The sequence below is a fragment of the Microtus pennsylvanicus genome, chromosome 10, assembly GCF_037038515.1.
Source record: "Microtus pennsylvanicus isolate mMicPen1 chromosome 10, mMicPen1.hap1, whole genome shotgun sequence".
In the NCBI taxonomy this organism is placed as follows: domain Eukaryota; kingdom Metazoa; phylum Chordata; class Mammalia; order Rodentia; family Cricetidae; genus Microtus; species Microtus pennsylvanicus.
Window position 1 is genome coordinate 51,788,805 of NC_134588.1, and position 21,578 is coordinate 51,810,382.

Sequence of the window (21,578 nt, forward strand, 5' to 3'; positions counted from 1 at the left end):
CCTCTTATTTTATGGGCAAATCATTCTGGGAAAAGAAAGTTGGGCAAGAAATCTAGGGAACAATTGAGTGGATATAATTCTTTCCTTGCTCAAAAGAAACTGGGCAGAAACAAAAACAAATTCAACGTTAATTTGCTAAACTGCTTTGGGGAAGAAGATAATCAAATGAGTAGAAACGCAATACATATTTCATTTCTATAGTGCCTTTCCCAGCAGTAAAGGGGATCATTTCCCATCACCCTGGAGCACTAAAAGGGAAGCCTCTGCTAAAACTAAAAGATGAGGAGCCAAGGAATAAGCAAACAATTTAGCTTCAGCCCCCAAGCAAAGGGGGAAAGAGGAGCCCTCTGTTCCGTGCAGCTATCAAGAGAGAGGGAATATGCATCTTCTGCAGAGATGGGCAGAGGAAGGACAGGCGCAGTGGGGTCTTGGGATCCGATGCAGCCTAAGGAAAGGGGGCAAAGGCTGGCGTTTCAAATCTCAACTTCAAAGATGGACAGTAGAGACTAACAGAAGGAGCAGGGAGGGTTCCAGGGGACAAGAAAGCATGAAGCGGCATGATGGATGATAGAGCTAGAAGGATCCTGTTGAGACTGAACACTGAATGTGGAGGTGCTGAGCTCGGCTTGGGCTGCCCAGCCTTGGATTAGGACACTGAGGCCCTAGGAATTGTCCCCTGTCCTACCAGTAACCACTGAGCCTCTACATCTTCTGAACAGCAAACACAGCCACTTCCCCTAAACATTCTCTTTGGATCATTGAAGTCATTGAAACAAGGTCTATGGAAAAACTGCTTCTTTCTTTCTGGTCTTTTTTCTTTCCATCCCAAATCCCATGCCTGTGGTGTATTCTGCAGTAAAAGGGGACAATGACACAGAGATAACCCTTTTGTGACTTATGTGACTGCAATCAGCAGGCCAGTCTTTTTGAGAAAAGCTTTTAGGCTAAAGTTTCTTTTGTGTCATGATCACAGAGAGGACACTAAAAGGGGATCTGAAGAGGCTGGACAACCAATGACTGCACTGGCAAGAGTGTTAATTCTCCATGTTTCCAGAGTCTGTGAACATAAACAGAAAGCTGTGTGATTTGGTGGTGGGTGGTCGTTACTTTATCTTCTTGATTCTTTATCTTACCCTACCTCAAGAGACAAAAACCCCAAAGGTACAAGACTACACAAAAGCAACAAAGGGGGCTCACACAGTGTATATGTACATACACTCGTAGGTCTCTAATTGGATCCTGAGGTGATCAAACTAAATCAAACATGTATTATTCACTCACTAGTCTTTTCTTTAAAACTAACTGATTCTCAAGACACTGTAGAATGGTCAGCCCTATATACCATGTCTCCTCCTTCCAAGGTTCAAATTATCATTACAGAAGAGGGGGTGAAAAGAATGTAAGAGCCAGAGGTGGTGGGGGAACTACAAGCAAACAGTATCTTCTGGGTACAGTAGGGTAGCGACACACGAACACACAGCAATTGTGATGGCATACACAAGACATACATGCACGCCCAACACAGACCAAATCTCAGCATAGAGATAGGAAGTGAACATGAAGCCTCACCACTAATCAAGGAACTGTTGTCAATTTCAGCTTCTAGGAGAGGGAGAGACAGGTTTCTCTAAGAGTATAGTCTCCAGTAAGTTGATCATACTCCAGTAGAAAGACACATATCCAAGAATATTTAGGCAGCACAGATTGGTCTTGGTGATGTTTAAAACAAAAGGACACAAAGTTGGGTGGGTAGAGAAGAGGCAATGCATCTGAAAAGAGTCATGGGGAGAGAGTGAATGTGATCAAAATAAAAATGAAATTAAAAATACAATAAAAACGGATACATATGTTTATAAAATTAAACATATGTTTGGACATATAATCCAGAAATAGCCTGCCTTACAGCCACACTAAAAGCATGTGGTAGGTTCTTATAGTAGCTTCCTTCATAACTGCCAACAGTTGGAAGCAAATAAGATGTCCTTCACCTGGCCTACAGGGATAAGGTGGGAGGCCATCCAACGCCCTTCTCTGGCCTCCACGCACTCACATAGGTACATGCCCCCATCCTCATACATGTACATATTAACACACACAAACATGAGAGAGAGAGAGAGAGAGAGAGAGAGAGAGAGAGAGAGAGAGAGAGCCAATTAATTAAAAATTTTAGAAAGAATAAACCCCAATATAAAATACAGCATCTGGGTGATGATGCTGTTGCAATATGGGTTCTTCAGTTTTAACAAAGGGACTATTCTGATGCTGGCTGGGGATAATGGGGACTATTATGCCTATGTGGGGGCTAGGGACATTCTGGAAATCTTTGTACTTGCCTTTCAATTTTGTTATGAACATAAAACTAATCTAAAATATCTTTTAATATTATCAATACTCTTCTGAAAGGCACAATTATTTAAACAGTTAAATCATTTTAAAATTAGTTTTATAGTTCAATGCACATTACATTAACCTTTTCTGAAAGATTGCTTTGCATAAATGTGAAACACTCTCATCCATCATTATGAAAAGAATAAAAGCAAAGATATAATTTAAATAATAACCAAAAAACTTTTCCATGTTTGAATTTTTATGTAGCTTCATTATTTTCCAGGAAAAAAAATGCCCTATATCAATGATTCAATTTTTCTTTGATGAATATGTTAACACTTCCATTTGAGCCACAGAGAAGGTAGCTCTGAAGCAGGTTGAAAAATAGAGAGAAGTGAGCTTGTAAATAAATTCCAGGCAGGGGCCATTTATAAAATAGATCGGTTATTATCAGCCGGCAGAGTTGAGAGAAGCATACCAATGGGTGGGCAGCTCAGACAATCCACCTTCCCGCCAGTCACTAGGGCAAGAATTTTCTTCTCAAGACACTGCTCTTCCAAAATGTTCCCTCTCTTTCTTCCTGCTTGCTAATTCCTCATGGAGCCCTTCAGCTTAACCAATCCAACAGACTGAAATCACATGGCTGTCACATGTGGCTCTGTCAGGATGTTCAACACTTATGTACTTAGAGTTCTAGCACCTATGAGCATATTAGCCTAGACCAGATTAACGCTGTTGTGGGTATTGTTTCTGCCTTCTTCATCCATGCTCTTGTGGAGGTCTCTCAGTAGGAGTACTGTTGGGACTAATGACTTTCTTCTAACCACCTAACATGCCATTTTTGTTATTATGTTAGTATGATTGGGATATCTTTCTCTCTCTCTCTCTCATTCTCCCTCCCTCCCTCCCTCCCTCCCTCCCTCACTCCTTTTCTCCATCCCTCCCTTTCCCTGTCTTTTATCCCTCTCCCTCCCCCCCTCTCACCCCCTCTGTGTGTGTACACTGCATGAACATGAATGTTCTGGTATGCACACCTGTGTGTGTGCGCACACATTGGGAGGTAAGAGGTCATTTTGGTTGTCATCCTCTATCATCCTCTGCCTTATTATCTAATACAGATTCTTCCACTGAATCATAATCTTACCATTTTGTCTATGCTGACTGTCCAAGAAACTCTTGAGATCCACATTCCATGTCTTTACCTACAATGTTGAGGTTGCAGGCATACAAATTCATACCTGACATTTTACATGGGTGCTGGGGATTCAAACTCTGGTCTTTGTGATTTCCTAGCAAGCTCTCTTACAAACTGAAACACCTCCCAAGCCATTTAAGGTCTTATTACTGACAGATTGTCTCACACTAGATTTGAAGAAATGGATGCTATGTATGAGCTGTCCCCTGAAGTGTCACACATGATTGTAGTGGTATAATAGTTCCACAGAAGAAAAACTATGGCTACCATCAAAATTGATAAAGATTCAATTTGAACAAGAGACATCTCTTAATTAGAAGAGGTGATAGTTCATCAAACAGCATGGCCGTTTAATCAAAACTAACATATAAAACTAACAAATGCTTTTTAATTGATCAGATATAACTTGTCAAAAGAAAATCTCTATAAAATTAGGGTTGGAGAAGGGTTCTGCTTCTGTCTTTTTACGAGAATAAAGTTTTCCAGCTAAGGAATCTGAAAACCATTGGGCAAATGAGTTATCTGAAGAAAAAGGAGAGATCATCCCAAGCCAAGAAAAAGAATAAATTGGCCTATTGATATATTATAATTCCAACAGAATAAAATTTCACAAATTGTCCCTAATGTTTGTTTCTGTTATTCTCTACAGACATATAATGCAAATGGCCTTTTTGTAGTCCCAGTTCAGTTAAAGATTAAAGCTGGCTTTGGAGTTGGAGGTGGTGCTTTCCTTCTCTAAACCCAAGCATGTTTATTAAAGTAAAACCCAAAAACTCTGTCTTAGTGTAGAAGAGCTGCCTAATATGGGACAGAAGAAAAACATATATTTAAGGACTACTTTGTTGCCATTAATATCATAATCCTTTGGTTTTATATTAACTCTTTAACATCTTTTATTAAGGTATAAAATTTATAAGATTAATATATATATTAATCATATATATATATATATATATATATATATATATATATATATATCCTGAACTTTTGTCTATTAATGGTGATATAGAATACTAACTAATTCTAGGGAAACGTTTCATCTACCTTTTTGTACATGGTTTTGGGTTTGAGTCTCTATCAGTTTTCAGTAGTGAACCATGGCATGCCTAACAGAGACCTTTGAAGTCTCCAAAAGGAAGATGGGACCCCACAGCAATAGGACTACGATAACACCACTAAACTGAAAAACATCACCTAAAGATCTGCATTTGAAGTGGCTAGCTGAGAACAATTCGATGATTCAGTCTCAGAGACTACTCTAGCCAGGACTTGAGACAAGCCCTGTATTTTCTCATTACACAGAGACTAGACAACAAATGATAAAGCTACCTTTCCCAAGACTTGACAATTAATCCAAATTTTTCTTTTCAGAATTCCCTAAAGATTCTGTTGCCCCAGACATCAGTAAGAAAATTTAAGAATATGATACCCACATTCCCAAGAGGTACAGTGGGTAGTTTTGGGTCATTCAATGTGTTATGGATATTTGTCATTCTTTAGGAGAGCTGGTTACAGGTTGTTATTGGTTATGGCTGGGAGGAAAGTTGAACAAAGGAGATTAGAGTCAGAATTCTTGTTTTGAAAAGAAAAAAGGGGATACAGATATGATAGGATAAAAGGGTAGATTATTGAATCTACTCTGAAAAGAAAAAGGGAGGCTATAGATATGATGAAATAAAAAGATGGAGTATTGAATCTGCTTTTAAAAGCAACTACTAATTTTAAATATTTTACATTGGATTGGATTTTTGTATACTGTATACAAATTTTGTATATTGATACAAAATTGAGATCAATTTTGTTAAAACATACTGTATATTCATTTCTAATATTGTTCAAGGTATTGTACCTATACAGTTCACTTAACAGTATAATACAAATTTCTATCAAAAGTTATTATCACCAACTATTTAGGATAATAAAGATATGTGGGTTAGTAATTAGTCATCTATTACAATCAAACTTGTAGCCACATTAGGTATGTTTTAAGGTTAAACAGAGGTGTATTTTAAATAGATAGGTCATCTTCAAACACTTCAGAGATCCACAGAATATGGCATTGAAGATGTTTTAATAACATAGGTTCTTTATTTATGACAATGAGACATATCTGCTCCTGGTAGCACCAATCTACTTCAAAGAAGACAGGCATCCAAAAAAGAAACACTCCACATGGAGTTTACTTTCTTTGTATAAAAGTAAGCCACTGGGCCAATAATGCCCTTGACTTGACTGCTGACAGTATACTATCCTAATTGGACAAGTAGTACACAAAAGAAAGTGACTGTCAAACATTGTCAAGACAAGGTGGGGCAGCCCTTCAGAATATTCTGCTTTACAGAAAAGTCTTTTGAATATTCTAGGCCTTGTAGGCTGAAGATGGATGCCCCAACATTGCAGAGGAACTTTAGGTAAGTGTCCAGGCAGGGGATATTTCTGTAATTTCTCACATTTTTTGAAAGTCACTTGCTTGTCCTTTCTGCTTACTCAGTTAATATTATTTCCTTCTTGTATCTCTGAGGGAGCTGAAGGCTACATAGTTACAGTTACAGTTTTCCTTGTTTACCAGACTCAAAAAAGATACTTACTAAAGAAGTGTAAAGTGTAAAAGGTTGAGAGACATTAAAAGATAATTTCATAATGCAAATTAGAATAGAAAATGAATTAGGTACAACCTTTTGGATTCAGAAGATAGGATAGATATGAACTATTTTATCTTAATTTGTCAAATGCAAATGTACTAGATATTGCTGATGTGTTTATTGCTTGTATATATTGTATATAGTTATTGTACTTATTGTATATAGTATTTCCTATATTAGTTATAGCCTTCCTTTTTATTTTAGAAAAAAATATGGTATAGTATTTGTGTTTTAATAAATAAAGCTTTCCTGAAGATCAGAATGCAAAGTAGCCACTCTAGTCAGTCATACAGGCCAAACAGTGGTGGCATACACCTTTAATCCCAGCACTAGAGAGGAATATAAGACAGAAGGAGACAGGTCTCAGCTCAGTCTCAGTCTGAGCATTCATAGAGGCATGATCGCCCATTTCGGTCTGATGTAGAGGTAAAAGCCAGTGGCTGGTTGCTTTGCTTTTCTGATCTTCAGCATAAACCCCAGTATCTCTCTCTGGGTTTTTGTTATTTGCACCACACACACGATGACTTTGTGACAAGGAAATAGAACACACGGAGGCCCCCATCAGACAGTGTTCTGGAATCAGCTGTCAACAATGGGAAGCACTGGTATCATCTTTCCCTGTCCAGTCAACAGATAAGAACCTATTTCTGGCTGATATCTCATCACAGCCTCAAAGAGGAATTATATAAGCATGGTGTAGCCATCTAACTCCCAGAAACTGTGAGGCTAACAATGTACTTGTATAAACTATGGTAGTAATACCTTAGACAGTGATAGGAAACTGATGCATAAACTAGACTTTTGAAACTACACTTCCTCTTCCCACATTCCTGCAAATTTTATAGCCAAGAATGGGGTATTCTTTATCAGATTTTTTTCTCTTCTTTAAGAAGGTAGGTTCTTTTTTACCGCAGTGTAGTACTCTAATGTGTATATATTCCACACTTTCTTCATCCATTCTTTCATTGAAGGACATCTAGGTTGTTTCCAGGTTCTGGCTATTACAAATAATACTGCTATGAACATAGTTGAACAAATGCTTTTGTCATATGATAGGGCATCTCATGGGTATATTCCCAAGAGTGGTATTGCTGGGTCCAGGGGTAGGTTGATCCCAAATTTCCTGAGAAACCGATACAATGACTTCTTGAATTTTGCATGCAAATGGATGGAAATAGAAAACACTATCCTGAGTGAGGTAACCCAGACCCAAAAAGATGAACATGGGATGTACTCACTCATAATTGGTTTCTAGCCATAAATAAGGGTCACGGAGTCTACAATTGGTGAACCTAAAGAAGCTAAGAAGGTGAACCCAAGGAAAAACATATAGTTATCCTCTTGGCTATGGGAAGGAGACAAAATTGCCAGGGAGAAAATGGGTATCTTGGGGGTGGGGTGGGATGGGGGTAAGGGGAGATGGGGAGAGAAAAGTGAGAGGGGGAGGATGAGGGGAACTTGGGAAAACAGGATGATTGGGATATAGGAAGGTTGGATAGGGGAGCACGGAAGCACAATTCTTAGTTAAGGGAGCCACCTTAGGGTTGGCAAGAGACTTGAACCTAGAGTGGCTCCCAGGAGCCCAAGGCGATGTCCCCAGTTAGTTCCTTGGGCAGCTGAGGATAGGGAACCTGAAATGACCCTAGCCTATAGCAATACTGACGAATATCTTGCATATCATCATAGAACCTTTATCTGGTGATGGATGGAGATAGAGACAGAGACCCACACTGGAGCATTGGACTGAGCTCCCAAGGTCACGGGAGGAACGGAAGGAGGGAGAAGATGAGCAAGGAAGTCAGGACCACGAGGGGTGAACCCACCCACTGAGACAGTAGGGCTGATCTATTGGTAGCTCACCAAGGCCAGCTGGACTATGACTGAAAAAGCATGGGATAAAACCGGACTCTCTGAACATGGCGAGCAATGAGGGCTGATGAGAAGCCAAGGACAATGGCATGGGATTTTGATCCTACTTCATGTTCTGGCTTTGTGGGAGCCTAGCCAGTTTGGATGCTCACCTTCCTAGACATGGACAGAGGGGGGAGTACCTTGGACTTTCCACAGGGCAGGGAACCCTGACTGCTCTTTGGACTGGAGAGGGAGGGGGAGAGGAGTGGGGGGAGGGGAAGAAGGGTGGGAGGAGGGGGAGGGAAATGGGAGGCTGGGAGGAGGTGGAAACTTTTTTTTTCCTTTTCTCAATAAAAAAAAAAAGAAGGTAGGTTCTTTTTGATTGGGCTAGAATTCTATAGGGCTTGGGTCAAAACTTCTTTTTTTCCCAGTAATCTTCAATTCCATTCATGTTATCTGTAAAATTTTTCCAATCTGGATTATACAGTCACTAGATATCCCCTGAAGCCCAAAGAATCTTTTTAGCTCCCTCTTAGTGGCCTGGTCCTGCAAACATTTCCAACTACCTACATTGCATGGAGCGGTCCTTGACATTACATCACTTCCTCAAAATAACATGCCCAGTTACGTAAGTACACCCAAAGGGTAGGTCCTCTCTGATTATTCTGAGGCCCCTGAAAATTACATTAAATCAAATATGCTTTCAAGGAGGGTACCAGATTTCTTGACAATTAGTAGAAATTTTTGGTCATTCCTCTTTGTAAATCTTTCCTGATTAGAAATTAATTACATAGATCCTAGTCTTAGTTTTACTGATTTGAAACTAGGCCTTTGTAAGGTATATACTTCAATTTTCAATGGAAAAATGATTTCTGGCATATTTTGACACCTAAAATATTCTGGAAGATGATTATTCTATCTCTTTATACATTCATACATGTATAAACATACATATGTCCCAGAGTGAAAAGTTATGCTCACCATAAAAAGGAACTCAATTTGCAGATTGATTCATATTAAGCTTTTCAGCTTTAAGCTTGAAGCAACAGTTCTTTTAATTGGAGTATGGAAATAGACATATACATACACATATACATGTATTCAATGTGCCAGTCCTGAACTGTTACAGAAAACAATACTCCAGTTTTTAAAATGATAAAAGGATGAAAACATAAATAACTTTATTACTTATCTATCTATAATTCATATGCTGAATAGTCAAGTAATAGACAAAATAACTCTTGTTCCCACATGTATATTTATTTGAAAAAATAAAGACTTGATTCAATTTTATATTATAATATTTGTTCTTGATAAATGATAGCTTGAGTTCACTATCATTTTATCAGTATCTATTACTTGTTTTCTATCTCACTCAGAATGTGTACCCTTTTTTCTTTTTGAGACAGAGTTTCACTGTGTACCCCTGGCTTTCCTGGAATTCCCTCTGTAGACCAGACTGGCTTCGAACTCAGAGATCCACCTACCTCTGCCTCCAAAGTGCTGAGATTAAAGGTGTGCACCACAACTGCCAGGCTCAGAATGTGTACTTTTATTACTAAATAAGTTAATGAGGTTTTAATCCTTTATATTTGCCTTGGGTTTATATTGAAAGCATCAAAAGATTAAAATATACAGTTCTTGTTAGCTCAATCTACTTAGAAGTTGCATTGAAAATGGTCATCATATTAAAGCCAATAACCTGAAGGGAATTTTGTCTCAAATGAAAAGTAGAGAGAATTTTTGTTTTTTACTTTTGGCTTTTTTTTGCTGTTGTTGTTATTGTTGTTGTATTTGTGGTTCTTTGACGTTCCTTTTCCTGCCAATAATTACTGTTTCACTGCTCAGTTGCAAAGTGATCCTTCATTGCCTTGGTTTGATACCAGACCTGGACTATGAATATTCTCTTTTGCTAGCAAGCTTAACAAGATGTTTTCTTCAGTAGAGAACACTAGAACATAGTTCAAGATGAAGGGACTTACCTCTTCCCTATTATATGATATCCTTTCTCTAATTCCTCTGCGCTCTATGGGTAGCAATGTGTGGGACAGCCCAGAGTGCTCACCACTCAGGAAGTTACGTTAATACTCTGCACACCTCAGCTAGCTTCCTTCAACTTTCCATGGACCCCTGTGGGGACTTCCCATTAAGACCTGTCATTTCCCAGGGGTAACCTTCCAGAATCCAAAAAAATCTTGATGGTATCTTTCCAACAAGTCTTAGCAAGTCCGCAGGATGCAATTTAGTAACAGACTACCTTCCCTGGCACTAGTAGGCAATGTAAGGAAGTCTCTGGTTTCCAGACCCATCCTGGAGAATTTTAGCCAGCTTCTCTGAATCCTTTGTGCTTCAGCTCTGTCTTCTGCCATGACAAACAAATCTCAGTTTGAATGGAGACCCTTTCCCAAATTCATTACTTCCTTAGATATCCTGCCGCCAGTCATAAAACTGCTTCTTTTATCCAGAGTTCTTGTCCCTCAGGACTTAGTAACTATGTTAAACTGTCCCTGTTTTAATCACTACAACATGGATGGACCCTAATGGACACAGAATGATACCAGTAATGACACTAGAAGACAAATCCACAAAGATGCAACTTAGGGGTCGGTTTGGTTGTTCTCCTGGGCTCCAGGGCCATGCTGACCACCTTGTCAACAGGAATACAATGTAGTGGTTTTAATGCTGATGTCCCACACAGGTTCATGCATTTGAACACCTGGTCTCCTATTGGCGACACTGCTTGGGGAGCTTAAAATGATGTGGCCTTATTGAAAGAAGTATGCCATTAGTACTGAGCCTTTTTTAAAGGCTCACACCACTTGTAGTTTATTCTTCTCTTTAATGTTTATGGGTCAAGATACGAGCTCCCAGCACCCTGTTCTTGTTGCCATGATTGCCACTTGCTGCCACGTTTCTAATCCACCATCATAGACTTTGATCCCTCTGGAACCCTATGCCAACAACAACAGCAACAACAACAAAACCCATCTCTTCTTTTTTCCTTGTCCATGGTGTTTTATCACAGCAACCGATAAGTAATTGATCTATTCCCCATGGCATGGATTGGCATCACAGTATACCAAGTCTTCATTGTGGTAAAAAGTCAACCAAAACTGGTGGTTTTGTTTGTTTGTTTGTTTGGTTGGTTGGTTGGTTTTTGGTTTTTTGAGACATGGTTTCTTTGTGTAACTTTGGTGCCTGTTCTAGAACTAGCTCTTGTAGACCAGGCTGTCCTTGAACTCACAGAGATCTGCCTTCCTCTGCCTTCCAAGCGCTGGGATTAAAGGTGTGTGCCACCACCGTCCAGTCCAAACTGGTGCTTTAAGGACCTAGGTGGATGTTCTATGTATGAATCTTAGGCATCCATGACTAGGCATGTCACAACAGAAAAATAAAAGAGGGCACAGAGAACTCAGAAGGAGAAACCCCTCCCTCACACGTTCAGAAAACATGGTGCTAACTGGCAAAGGACAAATACTAACAAAATCCAGATGTAGTTCTACAGGGTAAACAGTGAGAGTAGATCTAGAGAGGAGAACCAACAGACTACCACAAAATAAATAAAAATAAAGGTGGGAAATACTGAGACAGCTTCCACGGTGCTGCTCCAACTTGGTGTCACCATGTCCTACAAACTCTATCAACATTGCTTTCAGTCATGCAACAAGATACTATAAAGCATTGTCCCAGCTTCCTGTTGAAATTAGCAACAACACAGGAGAATGTGAAAGTCTTGTTAATAATCCAAACCAAAACTAGTGTCATTGGGCATTTCCTCTCCGTCAAAGCACAAGCTGGAATTCAATGCGGAAACATCATTGGCAGTTAAAGCATATACTTCTTGTTTTGTCGTTGTTTTGCTCTGCTTTGTGATTTAGGGAGGAAGTGGATAAGAAATGTATTAAAGGAAAAACCACATTTTTTTTCATTCTTTTGCATTTTCTGCTCTACTGAAAGAGGTGAAGAGAGCTAAGGATACAGCGCAATGGCAGAGCACTTGCCTGGCATGAGCTAGGCCCTGGTTCAATGGCAAAGGCCACAAAAACATACAAAAGAAACCAGAAAAGGTTAAAAGAGTTAAAAAAGTCATCTTTTATTTCTTACCTGCCCTGCCCTAAAAACAAGATAACTGAGTGCTGCTTTCTATTGATCAGAGATCTGTTCTTTGCCCATCTTACACATCAACAACACCCTCTACTTGCGTAGGTCAAACCTCCAGGTATGGAAGTTCAAACACTTCATAGTAAGTGGAGGCATTAAACCACTGGAAGATGCCTTTGAATGCTGGGGAATAATTGGTCTAAAGGCAAGATACTATAGCTTCCTAAAGGCAACTAGAGGCTTAAGTTCAGTAGATGATTTTCTGAATAAAATCTTGGCATGCGTTGACATAGTACTACTGTCTTTGTAAACAGTACAATGAAGCAATGAGCCCTGGGCTTATTGGCAGTGAAGATAAAGAAAGGTTGAAAATGAAAGAGAGACAAATATTTATCAAACAAATGCAAACAGAGTGAAAACAGGAACGGAAATTTTAATTCCAGACAAAGTAGATTTCAAAGCCAAAAGCAGGAGAACCAAAAGGTTTGGCAGGAGGTAGGGGCTTAACAAAGACCAAACGGTCCTAAGAAGCCACACACCTAATTATGAAACATCAAATTAGAGAGAGCAAACACTGCTGGAAAGTCAAGGAAAACAGAAAGAAGAGCAGTTGTTTGGAAGATTTGTACTAACTTGTCACCTAATGTAGGACAAGCGGAGAGAGAAACCTAGGCAAGCTGAAGGGAGAGTCCAAGCTGCAGAGAGATAAACAGGGGTTTCAATGCTGTCATCAATGTCAGCCCATGGCTTTGGAGATGGAATGTTTTATTTCCAGACTTTCAGTACAGGGGATCCTGAGGATATGCTGTCATGTAGGATCAGAGGGGTTGCAATCAATTTTTCTACTGTATCCATGTTACTGCAAGAACAAATGTCCCACTGTAGGGGAAGTACCACACTCAACAGCGATTCCTGCTTAATGATAAATTTTCCTAGTGCTCACCTCGTGAATTTTCAAAGTTCTGATCCTCAACATTTTAATCCACTCATATAGAGAGCAGAACAATGCCAACTCCCTTTATGTGAACAAAAAGATGGTTTTGTTTCTGGGAAACACAGTCCAAATCAAAGATTTGGGGTCCATCTGATTCTCATGCACGTGACAGGCTACATGAGACTTTTATCTAAGATGTCGCTGAAAAGAGTAGAACAAGAGTGGTCTGAATGCTTACTGACAGTTCATAGCCCAAAGAGGGCTATAGCTAAGCCTCAAGACTTATGGGCTCCGGATCCATAGAGGAAGATGGAAGAGTCAGAGTCTGGGCAGCCATCATAATGTGAAATGAGACTAAGAGACATCAAGCCAGTAGGCGTTCCCTCTCTCTATTTTTGCATCTTCCTTTCTTCCTTCCTTTCTAAAACTTTGCATTATCTAAAGCATTCCCAATGCTTTAATTCTTCATTGCATTTTCTCTTGATTCTACCTCATCCTGGAATCACGTAGACAGCTTTACAGTGGATTTTTATTTACTTATTTATTTTGGTTTTTCAAGACAGGGTTTCTCTGTGGTTTTGGAGCCTGTCCAGAGCTAGCTCTTGTAGACCAGGCTGGTCTCGAACTCACAGAGATCCGCCTGCCTCTGCCTCCCAAGTGCTGGGATTAAAGGCATGCAGTTAATTTTTTTTAACTTGGATGCCTTGATCCAACTATAAGATCTCAAGGTCTTTTACCAACTTTGTCTATGACCTTGACTTCTATTCCAAACAAACAGTACAACTGTTCACCTAGAAGAAAACCCAAGTGGCCCATATGTCTTCATTTAAAATATTCTTTCTTCTGCCTCTACCTTCCCACTTCTGGGATTACAGGCCTGTGCTACCATGCCCTGTATATGAAGTCCTAGAGATAAAACTTGGACTTGTTGATGCTAGGCCAGCACTATATCAGGCAAACTACATTCCACATTCACCCTATTGTTGATTCTTTAAAAATGTAACAAGTATTTGCATTGCTTTCCAATGATGTTTCTTATTTTAACTCCACTACACATTATGCCATTAGATTCTTAGTGCTAAACTCGGGTTTTCATTTTAATAAGAGTTTTTATGGTTTGTTTTTCTGTACTTTTGGTTTTTCAGTGGGATACAGAGAAAAAATTACTTTGTACATAGAAAAAAATATTAAATGTCACCATTGAGCCAGACTTTGGATTTTTGGATTTCAACTGAGATTCGATGCATCAATCAAGTTGAATAAAGCTATAGTGTAAGAGACAGATTATGGATCATTAATAATTCAAATACAAAATAGGTGACACATCTTATATTCTAGGCATCTATCAGCTCTCCCTTATCCATGTAAGTACTAATGGAATTTAGGTCATGAAGAGTAAGAAGGAGGTAGCTAGAAATTCCTTTCATGATAGTTAGAATTTGAGGGTTTCATGTGATGGGGTATCTACACATACAGCAATGATTGATGTAATTCTGCCTCCAAAGCCTTCTATTTTATAAGTGCGTAAGAATTTAAAATATATTCATGATAAAAAATACATGAGACTCTTTAGGTTTCCTGTGTATAAAAATTTACTATATCATACTGGCTGCGAAGGAAAAGCCAATTTCCATGGCTCCTGTCAGTCACATGTGGTTTGGAAATGTTTATGCATTCCAGATGTACTCAGTGTAAACTAGAGAATCATATCCTATTTCCACTGGCTTGCGTGCACGCATATAAAACTTGTTTTTCTCACAGTGCCACATGAAAATACATGGAGAACGAGCCTCAGTGATCACAATTAATTAACTTCCTTCTTGAACTTTCACAGCTATGATGCTGAAGGCAATTCTGGTCCTTCATGTTTACAGAGACTGTAACTTCTGCTCTGTAGCTTTTCTTGTTCAATTCTGTTCCATACAGCATGGCAAACCAAATGCTGTGTGACGTCAGTTTCTCCTACCTCCTGTGTATGGGGCACTCTGCTAGGGACTAACAACACTCAGCAGGACTTCCAGTGCAGGGAACCCCAAGTTCAGTGTGAAAGAGCACCCTGTAAACAGATCATTCCTACAAAATGTGGTGGCCCCTTTCGTACAGCTCACGTTATATATTATGACCTATGGAAACAGTGAAGAAATTGGACAGAGCTTCACAGAATGGGCATCCTGATGACGAAGTTTGAGATGACAAGGGCTGGACAGCATTCCAAAGAGTAGGAACATTGTGTGCACAGACTCATCAAGAGCACATGATTTGAGGACCAGGAAGAAATGCTGTGTGGCTTCCGGGCAGACATAGAGCCCATCCAGAAGATAATTTGAAAATACACGAGGAAGAGTTGAGGATTATGAAAGACTATATTTGAATCATATGCATTTGTGTTAAGGTTTGAGGGTATCTTCTCACTAAGAAGATGTAAAAATCATGGATGAGCGAGCTAATGACACAATGTCCAACATCCAGACTGTTTCTTGCTGTGTACTGTTTCCTGACACTTAACATAGTACCTGGAATCTAGTTAATGCTCAATTAACACTAGCCACAATCACTGCAAATAGTACATAGACTCTCAGATGTCCCCAGGGATTTTTATCTTTATACAAACTCTCTCCTTGATTACCAGCTAGACTTGTTGACCAATTTTTGGTACATAAAATACATTAGAAGTAGTGAGCTGTCACTCCCATCATTAGGTTGTAAAAATGATGTGGTTTTCCTCTTGGGAAATTTCTGTAATATTTACCACCTCTGGGCCTCTTTTCCTTTTGGATAATTAGCTACCATGTCTAAGAGACTCAAACAGTTTATGGGGAGTCTTACATGAAGCAAACTGACTCACACTAGCATGGGATGGCCCATTCTTCATATCTATTGGGGTCTATCTTCTGAGGCTAGCAGTCGCCACAGCAATGGACTTTGAAGTGAATCCTCCAACTTCCTTTGAACCCTCACTGAAGAGAGCCTGAGCCTAAAACACCTCTCTGAAGTGCATCTAGATTTATCACCCACACAAACCGCGCCATATCAAAATGTTGATTCACTACATTTTGGTATGGTTTGCTATCCAGCAATAGAAAAACAGTGTATTCTACTGGTATTATCTACTCTGTAATGATCTCAGGTATGGTTCGTGGTATACCTGGAAGGGATATGCAGGTACTGAAGGGCTCTCTAATAGGCCAAAACATGGTAAACGCAGACCCAAGAATGGCAAAAGTGGCACCAACAGGTTTTACATTTTACCCTTCTCTCCCTTGCTAAAATCCATTAGATTACATTCCAAAAGCTAGCCCCCAAGGTCCATTCCCTTGTTTGGCCCCTGATTCATTCCTGAGACAAAACACCAAGGTCCAACAATCAAATCTCAGTATTTGGCTAACATATCTAATGAGGATTTACCATCTCACTATAGCACAGACTTCTCAATTTTCTCCTTAAAAACACTCCAGAGAACAACAATTTTTAAAAAGGCCTGCTCTTGCTGCTGTTACTGCTGCTTGCTGTCTGCCTTTGCATCTCCCCACCCTGCTTGTTCCACTGTGAGGGCTAAGCAATCTCCTTTGTGCTGAGGACTTGATGTGTCCTGTACCAACTCTTGGGAGGGCTAATCTCCCTTATAGGTACTGTATGAGATGATGGAACATTGCTTGGAACCCTAGCTTTTGTGACTAGGTTCTGAGTCACCTAGCAGGTGGTCCCACTTCTCTCTCTGAGGAAATGCATCTGTTACCCTTTGGTTCCACTAACCTATTAGACTACTGATAGAATCATTCTATCCATACTGCAGCACAGATTGTTTAATTCAAGGTGTTCCCTACTCCAAAGGTGGGTATAGGAATACTCTGAAGTATAACCCTTCTTCTAGCTGCTGAAAAGAATCCAGGGACCCTCATCTGTCTCGATGAAGAAAATCACAAATGTCTGCAGAAAGGTGCATGCAGTTAATATATTCCCAATGTCCATATGTGACCCTAAATTATTATGTGACGTGCCGCCTTAGCAAGCACTTCTTAAATTTTCTGTATACACTGTCCAGGTGGGAACAAGTGGATAAATATAGATTGCTTGAGGAACATTGAGTTTTTGGCACAAAACTTTTGGCAGTTTATATAACAATGTTGATTTAAAGTCAGTGCCTTTATATGTAAAAAAGATGTTAAGACTGTGTAAAGATGTTAATATTTACCAAAAAGAATATGTTATACTCAACTAAGGAAAGAAAAAAATCTGAAAACCCAAATTTAACTTCTACGTTATTTCTTGCTTGATTCTTCAGTCTTTTTTGGTAGTTCTTAAATCCTCTTCAGCTAATGATTAAGCAACTGCTGTACAGAACTATAAGCCTAAATAGTAGCAGTATGTTATAGTCATAGGGAGTTGGGAGAAGGGGAGACGTTAGAAACTAGCTCTAAGGGGAGATGGGGAGAGAAAAGGGAGAAGGGGAGGAAGGGGGGAACTTGGAGAAAAAGGAGGATTGGGATAAAGGAAGGTTGGATAGGGGAGCACGGAAGCACAATTCTTAGTTAAGGGAGCCACCTTAGGGTTGGCAAGAGATTTGAACCTAGAATGGCTCCCAGGTGCCCAAGCCGAGGTCCCCAGTTAATTCCTTGGGCAGCTGGGGATAGGGAACCTGAAATGACCCTATCCTATAGCAATACTGACGAATATCTTGCATATCATCATAGAACCTTCATCTGGTGATGGATGGAGATAGAGACAGAGACCCACACTGGAGCACTGGACTGAGCTCCCAAGGTCCCAATGAGGAGCAGAAGGAGGGAGAACAAGAGCAAAGAAGTCGGGACCACGAGGGGTGCACCCACCCACTGAGACAGCGGAGCTGATCTATTGGGAGCTCACCAAGGCCAGCTGGACTGTGACTGAAAAAGCATGGGATAAAACTGGACTCTCTGAACATGGCGAACAATGAGAGCTGATGAGACGCCAAGGACAATGGCAAGGGGTTTTGATCCTACGTAATGTGCTGGCTTTGTGGGAGCCTACCCAGTTTGGATGTTCACCTTCCTAGATATGGACGGAGGGGGGAGGACCTAGGACTTACCACAGGGCAGGGAACCCTGACAGCTCTTTGGACTGGAGAGGGAGGGGTAAAGGAGTGGGGGGAGAGGGAGAAGGGTGGGAGGAGGGGGAGAAGGGTGGGAGGAGGGGGAGGGAAATGGGAGGCTGGGAGGAGGTGGAAACTTGTTTTTTTTCTCATTTTCTCAATAAAAAAAAAGATTTTTTTTTTTAAAAAAAAAAAGAAGCTAGCTCTGTACCTCTGTCCTTGATGGTTTTGCTCTGGGATGCAGTTACTGGGAGCTGAAGAACTGGTGTGGGAGGATGTCCTTAGAGCCACTGCTGAGATACCCACCAATGGGGATGACAAATTCAGCAGCACAGACGAGGTGTGGTGGGGGTAGACATTCGCATGGTGGCTCACATTGATAACCAGTGGATTATGTTGACACGACAGTTCATAGGCTCCTGCGGAGAAATAAGGTGATCAGCACTGTGCTGAGCCATTCACTTAGAACCATGTAGCACCTGTTTATCCTTTCTCTATGTAACATGCAAGGCCACAGACATTTCAGAGGTCAACATCGGACTGATTCCTAGGTCTACTGGAATAACCCTGAGTGACTTTAAAGAAATAATTCTCAACTCACCAAGCGAGTGGTTGCTTCCACTGACATCAACCAGGTAGACGGTCACTGTTGGCTGCTGATGCTTCCCAGGGGCCAGGCCATCAGATGCCAAGAAGAGGAAAAGTGCTGCTGCAACTCCTGGTCTAGCAAAACACACCTAGGTATAAGCACATGCATGGTGAGCGATAGGTTTCCACAGGCAATCGGGGGATATGCCCATCTTATCTCTGTCATTCTTGAGCACTTCTTTGAACGTAAGAACCTTGTTCTCCTTTGCAGTGGAAAACATGGAGGAAGCACAGCAGCAACCAAGGTGACAGCAAACAGCAAGATGAGGCCCCTGAGATGGAAGATCATTGGTATCTGCTGAGCATCCTTTATCGAAACCATGCCGTTCTACTGTTTTATTCACTACAGTTTGTTCTTGTTTGTTTGCTTGTTTTTTTGAGACAAATTCTCATGTAGATCAGGCCACACTCAAATTCACTATTTTCCCAATGATGATACGGAACTCCTGATTATCCTGCATCCACACTTCAAGTACTGGGATTACAAACGTGAAATACCATGCCTGGCTTGATGTTGTCTTTTTTAATTTCTCAAGAGAGCACTGGTAGAGGTAATAATCCTCTATATACTAATCAATACCCCTTCTACATTAAAGGGAAAGAAATAGACAGAATGACTAATGAACCAACATCCGTAAAAAAGATAGTTTCTTCTGATCTGTCCCAGGATGAGACTAGGTATCAGTTATCCCCCCAGTCTCCCTGCCTTCTACCTCTATTTTCAGATTCTCTCATTTACCAGGAAGCCTATGATGCTGGCAGAGAGGCTGTAGTGGTTTGAATGAGAATGGCCTCACAGGCTCATATATTTGGATGTTTATTTACCCAATTGGGAGGTGTGGTGTTGTTGGAGAAAATGTGACACTGTGAAATATATGAAACGTGACATATATGTATATATGTATATGCGTGTATGTGCGTGGGGGGGCGCACGTGCGCAACGTGCTCAGTCTGTGTAATGTTACTTGTATGTATGTCTTCAGGGATATCCGCTGTGGCTTTTTCTTGGGTTCTGAGCGTGATGTCGTCCCAGTATAGACCATAGTACATCTAATTGGCAGGGACCTCCTCTGGAGTGGGGAAAAGACTAAAAACATGTTTTCCATTTTAACAAGAATTCTTGTTGTCCACAGACTCAGTTTTCCTGAGTCCTGGCAGCACGCTTCCAGGGCTCACTAGCATTGCTGTCTTAATTAGAGTGATTTAACGATTTTCAGTGGTCCAGGCAGCACAGCTCTGCCTTCGTCCTTCCCACCTTTGCAGGAAATTCCAGCCAAACTCCCTTCACACAGTGTCTCCCCTACTCTTTCTTCACTTCCCTTCTTTGAAGTAATAAATATTCCTTCATAACTTCAAAAACATCCAGTCACACAAGTTACAGCTTCTAAAATGAAAATGAAGTCTTCTATCCCTGGATGGCCAAGGGCTAGACATAAAACCAGTCCAAGGAAACCAAGAGTCTAACTCAGAGCTCTTGACCCCAGTAGCAAATGACATCAAAGCCTCCTGGGACCTCCCCATAGCATCTTCCTTTCCATGTACCACAACAGAGACCTGAGACTGGAAGACAGCTCATTTCCTCAGCCAGAAACAAGAAGGCCTCAGAACCCGAGAGTGGGGTGGCTTCAGCGAAACACAAAGCATCTCAGTCTTCCACCCATCCCAAACTAGGTAGCAGAGGTAGGATTTATGGTGGGTGTGGGCTTTTCTGTCCCGAGGGTCCATACCCAAACCTTCTAATGCCATTTGCATCTCTTAACAACGTAGACTTCTGTTCTGTGGCAGTTTGAATACCAAGTCACTGTGAAACTTCAAGCCTGTTCCAATGGCAGTGCCTCGGTGCCATGCTCAGTAGGGGGAGGTTACAGCAACATTTCCAGGCCACAGCTTAAGCAGGAAAACCACAGGTGAGACTTATAAGGGGCACACAGGCAGAGAACTTTGGGTTACACAGGCAGAGAGACGGGGTGATTGGTTCCTGGGAGGCTGCATCTTGGACATTTCCCCCTCACAGAGACACGGGAAAGATAGATGAGCTTAATTTTCAAATGGAGCCTGAGTATACCTCACAGCAGCAACTACAAGCATAGAAAGCACATGTTTTACCTCACAACTATTTGTACATCAGTGGCAGAGATCAGTCTGAATCTCTACATATAGGAATTATCTATCTGAGTTCACATAAGAAGAAAGCAAGATTCACTGGAGAGATGAAGTGAGACAGAGACATGGAGAGAGACAGAGATACGGAGAGAAACTGAGATTCTCTGACAGAGAAAGAGAACCTGGCAGCTGCCCTGCATTTGCCTCTTAAATATGCCTTTGCTAGCTATATAAACATAAGCAATCTACCTCTGCCTGAAGCTGGGGTTCCTCATTCCCAAAGACAGTAATAGAGAGATTACTTATATCATATGGATACAAGGTAGATCAAGTGATATCAAACAAAAGCAGACAAGATAAAATCTATGAACATTAAGGGTTCAATGTTCAACCACTCTAATTTTCCCAAAGAAATACACCTCATTCAGTTTATGCAATGAGCACAAAAACAGAAGGAATAGAAATTTAAAGTTAAGGATATATTATACAGAAAATTATGCTCTTCTACATGTACAATCCAAAAATATTCGACGTGCTTTTATAAACTGACCCGCAGGAATGTGAACTGGTTTTCCATGTTTGTTTGGGCTCCATAGGCGTTCTCAGTGTTTGAGTTCTTGATAGATTCTGCATAGATCACGTGCCATGCATGAGCTCTAAACAACTAATTGAACTTGGCTCTTGCAAAGATGAAAAGTGACGGCT

The 21,578-nt window shown here is 40.6% G+C and overlaps 1 protein-coding gene across 1 annotated transcript in view; it reads right to left on the reverse strand.

The window, feature by feature from the left end:
- Pappa2 (pappalysin 2) overlaps window positions 1-21,578 on the reverse strand; it is a 238,598-nt gene that overhangs the window by 82,058 nt on the left and 134,962 nt on the right. Inside the window, exons 12-13 of the mRNA XM_075987453.1 lie at window positions 18,724-18,859; window positions 18,334-18,541 (exon numbers count right to left, since the gene is read on the reverse strand). Of these exons, the coding sequence (XP_075843568.1) occupies window positions 18,334-18,541; window positions 18,724-18,859 (344 nt within the window). The remainder of the gene's footprint in view (window positions 1-18,333; window positions 18,542-18,723; window positions 18,860-21,578) is intronic.